We start from the raw sequence: 8,906 nt of genomic DNA, 5'->3' as shown, positions 1-8,906 counted from the left end.
ACAACTTCTTCCAGCGATGGAAACCTAGCCAAATTTCCTGCAGAGAAATACCCAACAAAGGCATTTAATAGCAACTGTGGCAACTTCTGGAAGTAGTGACTCGTGTTCTTCAACAACTTCTTCCAGCGATGGAAACCTAGCCAAATTTCCTGCAGAGAAATACCCATCAAAGGCATTTAATAGCTGTTCAAGGTGAATGCGTATTGCTGTGGCAACTTCTGGAAGTACTGACTCGTGTTCTTCAACAACTTCTTCCAGCGATGGAAACCTAGCCAAATTTCCTGCAGAGAAATACCCATGAAAGACATTTAATAGCTGTTCATGGTGAATGTGTATTGCTGTGGCAACTTCTGGAAGTAGTGACTCGTGTACTTCAACAACTTCTTCCAGCGATGGAAACCTAGCCAAATTTCCTGCAGAGAAATACCCAACAAAGGCATTTAATAGCTGTTCATGGTGAATGCGTATTGCTGTGGCAACTTCTGGAAGTAGTGACTCGTGTACTTCAACAACTTCTTCCAGTGATGGAAACCTAGCCAAATTTCCTGCAGAGAAATACCCAACAAAGGCATTTAATAGCTGTTCAAAGTGAATGTGTATTGCTGTGGCAACTTCTGGAAGTAGTGACTCGTGTTCTTCAACAACTTCTTCCAGTGATGGAAACCTACCCAAATTTCCCTTCTCAATATTTCTCAATCACAAAGGAATTTTAGCTTTGAAGGAAGCCAATTTTTCATGTGCAATAAACACGTTTTTATTACTTCCTTGGAGGGAAATATTTAGTTCATTTAAGTGAGTAAATATGTCGGTCAAGTATGCTAGCATTTGCACAAGCTCTGGGGAATCAAATGAAGAAAAGAGATCCAACTTTTGATTCTTTAAAAATGTCTTGATCTCCTTATGAAGCTCAAATATTTGCTGCAAGACATGTCCATGGGATAGCCATCTCACCTCCGTGTGGTACAGTAGAACCGTGTGTTCAGAATCCATGCTTTCACAAAATGCTTGAAATAAACGATGGTTCAGTGAAAATCCTCTAATTACGTTAACATTTTTCACACATGTTGACAAAACGTCTTGCAGACTTTTTAGTAAAGTCTTCGCTGCTAATGCATACCGATGAAGCAGGCAGTGTGTGACACGGACCTCAGGAATTTCCCGTTTCATGAGGGCTGCAAATCCAGACCGATTTCCTAGCATAGCAGGAGTGCCATCTGTACATATGGAACCAACAATGTTCATATCCAATCCATGTTTTAAGAAAAATTATTTTATGAGGTCGAACACATTCTGGCCTTTTGTGGTGGTCTTTAGTGGTTCACAGAATAGGATGTATTCTAATACTTCTTCATTCTTGACATAACGAACAAGAGCAATCAGTTGGCTACAATGGGAAACATCTGTAGATTCTTCCAATTGCAATGATATTTTTACAGGAGTTGCCTTGTTCCAAGATGTCCTCGCTCATATCAGTTATTCTGTTCCTGATGACATTGTTAGACATTGGTACTTGTTGCACCTTCCTTTCTGCATCTTTCCCCAGAATGGTCTTAACAACTTCAAGGATACATGGCTTCACTAACTCTTCAGCGATGGTATAAGGTTTTTTCGCATTGGCCATCTGATACGCAACTTGGTAGGATGCTTCAAGAACAGGCTTTTCAATTGGTACATTTCATATCTTTGGAAGAGTTCCTAGATGATCAAAACGTGCCTTCTTCACCTTCAGTATTTTTTCATCGTGCTTCTCTACCACCATGTATTCTGTTGAAATGTTTGTTGAGTTTGGAAGGTTTCAAATTTGCATTAGAAAATATCACTGAACATAAAAATCATTGAGGTCTTTCTGTCTCACTTATCTCAGTTGTACATGTGAACCCAAAACTATAGTAATCATCGTTCCACTTTCTTTTCTTCGCCATTATGGATCTCTGAAAATAAAAAAATTATCATGAGACATAGATAGTAGGCATATGTTTAATAAAAAATTTTAAAACAGGAAGAAAGAATCACAATAGTGAATTAATTGAAGATCGTAATCAATATTCTGCTCCCGAATTTAGACAAATTATTTAGTAAAAATGGCAAATGAACACAAAAAGTTGTTTTTCTGGACCCTATCCTCGCACCCCCAAAAATTGGATATCGCACCCCAGGTTGGGAACCACTGCTCTAGGGGGAGTTCTTATTTAATGCAATTCCTTGCAATATGTCAAACTACACTTGAGATGGCTACTTTCTTGAGGTTTATTTCATCAATTATCTAAATGTTTCATTGAAACTTTCAGTTCTTCTGGACTATTGTTAGGAGGAGTTTGTAGGATCTGATATTTCCATAAATTCTTTCTGGTTCCTTTAGTAGTTTATCCACTACTTTACTGTTGCTGCAGAGCTTCCTTTAATAATGTTCATCTGTTATGGCATCTATAAATTGGTCATGTTCCAACTAATCCATCATTTAATTAGAATGGTAAGGTAACTAGGCAACCCATTTCAAACCTGTTGGATAAGGCAGCTACCAATACTCAGCTGGAAGTTACTTAATGTTGTTAAAGCTGGTTCTTTAAAATTGGCAGCAAGATTAATAGCTATTTCACCTGTTCACCCTGGAAATGATTTCAAACTGGGTTTGGTATGCTTTGCATTGAACGTTCACATCATAGTCCAAGAAGGTATTTCAGTCACAGATGGCACAGTATTGGTAATAAATGGTGTTTTTGGTCAAATGCAAATGAGAGTGTCTGGTTTAATCTGTACATTTACCATTTCTTTATCAAATGTTTTATTTTGTCACTGATGTTCTTTTCTACATCATTATCTTGCTGTGATAATGTTTTCATACTTTATTGATGTCTTTTTTTTTTTTTTGTACTTCACTTTTGTCATTCTTTACTTCATTAATTTTGTCATTACAGCCTTTCTTTCGTTCTGTGATGTCCTTCTGCATTTCTTCAAACCTGTTGTAATCCCTCTGTATGTCCCCTTATAGCTTCATCAATCTTCTTTTAACAATACATCTTTCTTATAACTCCTCTGTTAAATTCTTGTCTGTTAACTGTGTCTGCAAAATTAATAAAAAAATTGGTTGTGCTACAATGTAACAGCCTCTTTCATCACTTTCTTGTGAACAGGACATTTTTAATTTGACTCGACCATGTTATTTCAAATCTTGTTGTCTTCCAGTGCTTGACTTCCTGACCTGGCAACAGATGAAATACATTTTAGCCTTGCCAGTTGAGAGAAGGAAATGTTTCTATTAAAACACAACAACGGTTGATGTTGCAGATCAGCATTAATCTTAAGATGTGTTTGTCAACAGATGAAATACATTTTAGCCTTGCCAGTTGAGAGAAGGAAATGTTTCTATTAAAACACAACAACGGTTGATGTTGCAGATCAGCATTAATCTTAAGATGTGTTTGTTAAAAATATTATCTTACTGAAACATATAATTGTCTTTCTTCTCCTCAATTCTGTAATTATGAAGTTTCACCAGGTACTGATGGTTTCAAGTATTAATTATTAAGAAATGTTTACATGTATAACACAATGAAGGGGAATCAGTCCCCACTTGTGTTCAATATTTCTTACTTTCAAACATTTTTTTAAAGTTTTGTTTCTGTTGATATAACAACACAACATCTCAACAATAAAAATGTGTTGTTACCCTGATACTTCACTGCCCAGCAGGGTTGATAGTTGGGAAAATAACCCCAATTAGTTGAAATAAAACCAGTGGACTGAGGAAAGATCAACACGTGCAAAGGCAAGCTTGCTTGCACCTCCTCGAAAAACTGATGTGAAGGTGGTTGTGTCAAACATTTTTAAACCAAGGCAGTGAATGAAAAACAAAAATAGGTTGAAACACTGGAGACAAAAGAACAGTTTACAGAGAGCTTGGTAGATAACAGTTAGAGCAACGTTACATTCCTGGTCAACACTGAGAGAAAGGCAATCCATCAGTTGAGTGGGCTGTCATATCTTAAAATCATGCTGACCTCTTTTTTTTTTTGAGGTTTCAATGGCCTTCTGCCAACTTCTATGATCATTGGTCAAAATATATATATAACCCTAACATATATTTAAAACAAACTTAGTAATCCTCTTTTAAAATTTTCTGATATTTTTATGAGTCACAACAATGGACAAGGAAGTCGTTAACCCTAAATCATTATGACACAGGTGGTACATGTTTTACGTAGTTAGTAGCTACCCAAGATATGGTTCAGGAGCAAATCATGCAACATTTTCCTTACCTGAAAATGTGTTTCTAATAGATGTTCACACTGAATAGCTCACACATCTACAAGATTTGCACGCCACTAGCCTTGAGCTAACTGCCACCTAATAATCAAGTTATCACATAACATGAACTGTACTAGTGCATGATGACATCCTCATGCCACAATAGCCCTCCACCAATAAGAGGGTTGCACAACCTCCTTGTGCAGTAACTCCTCTTAAACACATGCAGATTCATCCATATGCCAGCCTGAAGAATCTCTTCCAAGGGTTGGTGAAAATGAGACAGTTGAAGAATCTGATGAAACAATGAGAAAGAATGATCACCTTCCTGATCAGTCAATGTTTTAGGAGGAAAAGCGTGATCTGAACAGAGGAGGAACAAGTACAGTGAAAGAGTGAGGAAGCATCATTGGCATATACATACAAATGATGACAACCACAAGCAAGGATGACAAAACTTGGCTTCAGGGAAAGAATGCATAATGAATGAAATATGTGTAATTGAGTGTAAAACCACATCAAAGTTCCAGCAAAGCATGGGAGTAGAGCAAGGAAGATGATGAAGAAGGAAGGATCAGAACAAAGTGGAGTGAAAAGAAGAAGAAAAACTTGAATGTAATGGGAAAAGTGAAATGTAGTGGGTAATGCCACCTAAGAATCAGCAATAGTGAAAACCAAAAATCCATGATCATACAACCATGTGAAAAAGGCTAAAAAGTGGGCCAGGAGAAGATGGCCCAGAGGAAGAGAGATCCTGATGGACTAACATCAACAAACCTGCCATTTCAGTTGATAGACAAACAGGGGTGAAAGATGACAGGAATGAGATAAGAAAAAGGCTACATGAATGGAGAGTCCAGTCCTGCATACAATGAACTAGATAAATCCCACATGTGAAGATAAAGGGATAATAGTTGGAGCAAGAAAATGTGGGAATGGAAAAGGAGGCCCAGATACCAATCAACAAATCAGAGGAAATCAGGACTGTGCCAGCCAAAGAGGCACCACCAACAGGATCTGACAAGAAATGTTACATATCCAAGCAAGGACACAAGGATGAGGAGGAATAGGAAAATAGGCATACAGAAAAAAAGAAGGCCTGTTATGGCTGAGAATACTGACTGCCAGGGCCAAAGAATGAGAAACTGGGGCCCGAAAGAGGGAAAGTCTGATGTTAAGAGTGGCAAAGGTATTGATGAGAAGCATGTATCCAACTGAGCAAACTCAATGAGAAACCTAAGAGTGGAAAGACCACTCTATGGTTAGTACCCTTTCCAGCCAAGAGAAGTGATCCTCCACCAAGTCAATGCCCTTTTCACATAAAAAGCCATGAGAATATGCCCAAAATAGCAGGTCCAATGCGAGGAAGCAGAGTCCTGGTATGGGTTACCCCCTGACAGTTGAAATAAGAAATGACTGTGGAATTTTTGGAGTAGATCATGACCAACCAATTCACAAGAAGAGGAAGAAAATGGGAAAATACCCAATGGATAGCAAGAAGTTCGAGGAAGTTGAAGTTCAGTAAATGCCCAAAGTCATGTAGTCATTCAGACACACCTCAAGCCTGACAGAGGCATCTGTGAAGAAATGGGCATGTAACTGGGGGCAGCAAGGAGATGCCTGTTGTGGTGTTGGAACAGTGAAGTCACCAAGACAAATCCTCAAGGAAAATGAATCCCAAGAAAGGTGCTACTGGTCCCACAACTTCAACTGGAATAGGCACATGTATACGTAGCTTAAATGAGTGAATGATTAAAGAGAAACCAGAAATCCCAAAAGCAAAAGAACCTTGTGTGGAAGAGAGAAGCACAAACCTAGGTAACAAGACATTCCATTGACCATAAACAACTGAGATTAGAGTGGAAGAACATGCCCAGATGTACCAAATATAGGGTGAGCATAAGAAAAAACTTGGAAGGCTTGATAAGCTAACCCAGCCAAGCAGCTTCCTGCAGAATGAATGCAGGTGTGAGAGAAAGAAAATGATTTATGCAAGGCTACCTCAGCCCAAGTCTGTAACGAGTCAGGAAGACCTCAGGGCAAAGAAATGGAGCCCAACAAAGAACACAGAGATAAGTGCAAGGGAGGCATACATTAGCTACGACAACATCCTGTCCCAACAGCAGAGGAACCAAGTAAGAAAAGATAGAGCAAAAGTATGGGCCATTGTGGTTAAAAGAAGAGAACCTGAGCATGATGAAGTGCCTCGGACATAAGATGAAGTGATGAGAGATAATGTAGAAGGGTGGTAAGAAAGAGACGAAGGTGCAAAAATTGAGCACTAGAATGATAAATCAAAGTTAAGAGGTGCATCCCCCAAACAGGTAAAATAAATTCCAAAGACTGGGAATTGAGAAATGGACAAAAAGAGTCAAGTAGGCAAAGAAGAAGAGACATGTTAATAGAGTTGTGTGTGGATATTTGGACTCTAATGTCAGGTGAAAGAAGGAAGACAAAGTAGTCTTGAGTATGGGTATCATGTAGTAAAGCAGAGAAGGAATCAAAAGACAAAGGGAAAAGAAAAGAACATACCTGCAAAATCATGGCAAACAGATTAAAAGAGAAAGGATTTTCTTATACAGATAAAGCTGTGGCTAGAGCAAACCCTGTTGGGGAAGGTAGTCTGTCAAAATCATCATCATATTGATTATGTTCAAATTGGAGAGAAGAAACTCGGCTGAATGGACAGGAGGAAGATGCCATTGTGCACGAAGGAACCCATATGTGTCCATCACAGACAACCGGCCTCACAAGGAACATCATAGCTAACTCATGACGAGGTGAAAATTAGCATCACATGACAAATCATAAGGAGTAAGCAGGAAAAACAATTGTTTGGTTTTCTTTAATAATAAAATAAACCAGGGAAACAGAAATTCTCATATAATTGATCAATAATTTAAAAGACACGTCTGTTCTAGACAATGCTGAGAAAAAGAAGATATTTCAAATACTTCTGGAAAGTACTGTACAAGGAGACTGTATTGCCCTCCTATTGGTGGATGGCTGTCATTGTATGATGATGTCTTCGTGCACCAGCACAGTTCACGTCAAACGTGAGATTTTTGGTGGGAGTTAGCTCAAGGCTAGTGGCATTAAGTTTGTATGAAGAGGTGAGGTATCGTCATATACAAGAACACTTTAATGGCTAGAAGTGTTAAATGTTTCATTATGTACAAGTACATACTCTGGACACTAAGTCTCATCAGTAAAACAAGTACAAAATGTAAAATATGAACATTTACTGAGAAATTTTCAGCCTTTGACGAAGTGCAGAAAAATGTAACTGTATAGAACAACAGTTTTCAATCTGTGGTCCATTTGAACAAGTTGTATAATTATGGAAAGGAAAGGGTAGCATAGTGCATAAATAGAACCATTTTGTAACTCCTTGGAATTCTTTACTGCATCTAGATAAAAGTGATAACTTCTACAAAAGGTTTGGGGAACAAACTTTTTAGTAATGATTTCCCCAATGTTTTAGAACCATTTTGTAACTCCTTGGAATTCTTTACTGCATCTAGATAAAAGTGGTAACTTCTACAAAAGGTTTGGGGAACAAACTTTTTAGTAATGATTTCCCCAATGTTTTAGAACCATTTTGTAACTCCTTGGAATTCTTTACTGCATCTAGATAAAAGTGATAACTTCTACAAAAGGTTTGGGGAACAAACTTTTTAGTAATGATTTCCCCAATGTTTTACAGATAGTTGAGAAACTGAATAGCGTTCTTTTCACAGATCTAAAATCACATGAATCGAGAGTTGATATTCAACATGGAGGGAACAAAGTCACATGCGAGATTGCTGCAGTCAGGCTTAACATAACCTATATGAAACCCTGATAATGACTAAACATTGTTATATATTGTGGGACATTAACAAGAAAAATTCCACATTTCCAACTTTTATATACTCAATAAAAATATCAGACCATTATTACATTTTTCTTTGGACTAAGTCATTAAATGTTTGTTTACTGTATTAAAACAGACAAATAACTTTCAACACCACAAGTTCACAGTAGTTTAGTCTTAAACTTTCAAGCATAAATTTTGTAAGTAAAACAAAGAACCCTGCATTACATGTATCCAATCATTATTAAAATTCTCTATAATCAGATTCACAAGGAAGGAAAGTCTTGACTACAATCTTAGCTCCTGGAAATTATGTACGATTCAGCTGAACTTAATTAAAAAACTGAGGGAAGAAGTGCTGGGTGTATTGTTCAACCTTACACTCATAATCTTATGAAAATAAAAGTTTTCTTTTTTTTTCTATGTTTAAATTACCTTAAAGAAATTTCTGTTGACAGAGAAGAAACTTTAATAATGAACTTATGAACACATCTATAGTAACTTTTAAACATCAACAAATACTACTTGAGATTAAATCTGTTACTAACAAATATATATAGTCATTTACTGTACATGTTTAGTGGGTACAACTAGCTTACTGTCGACAGTAGTCATCTTATCTACACGCTTAGTGGGTACTACTAGCTTACCGTCAACAGCAGTCATCTTCTCTACATGTTTAGTGGGTACAACTAGCTTACTGTCGACTGTAGTCATCTTCTCTACACGCTTAGTGGGTACAACTAGCTTACCGTCGACAGCAGTCATCTTCTCAACACGCTTAGTGGGTACAACTAGCTTACCG

The 8,906-nt window shown here is 37.5% G+C and overlaps 2 protein-coding genes across 2 annotated transcripts in view; both read right to left on the bottom strand.

Moving 5' to 3' along the window:
* Nucleotides 1–51: 51 nt before the first annotated feature.
* Nucleotides 52–1,621, bottom strand: LOC106474657 (protein ZBED8-like; the record flags this gene model as incomplete). The annotated part of the gene is made up of 3 exons (XM_013935350.1): nt 1,435–1,621; nt 952–1,214; nt 52–678 (listed from the first exon to the last, which is right to left on the bottom strand). Coding segments are annotated over exons 1-3 (1,077 nt in total), but the record flags the coding sequence as incomplete, so codon positions are not given.
* Nucleotides 81–8,906, bottom strand: part of LOC106474658 (lysM and putative peptidoglycan-binding domain-containing protein 2-like) — an 18,398-nt gene continuing 9,572 nt past the window's right edge. Inside the window, exon 3 of the mRNA XM_022402959.1 lies at nt 81–1,931. Coding sequence (XP_022258667.1) covers nt 1,894–1,931 — 38 coding nt within the window. The 3' untranslated portion in view covers nt 81–1,893. The remainder of the gene's footprint in view (nt 1,932–8,906) is intronic.

Source organism: Limulus polyphemus, unplaced genomic scaffold, assembly GCF_000517525.1.
Source record: "Limulus polyphemus unplaced genomic scaffold, Limulus_polyphemus-2.1.2 Scaffold7489, whole genome shotgun sequence".
Lineage (NCBI taxonomy): Eukaryota > Metazoa > Arthropoda > Merostomata > Xiphosura > Limulidae > Limulus > Limulus polyphemus.
The sequence above is the reverse complement of the archived record's forward strand: the minus strand, read 5'-3'. Positions and strand labels throughout refer to the sequence as shown.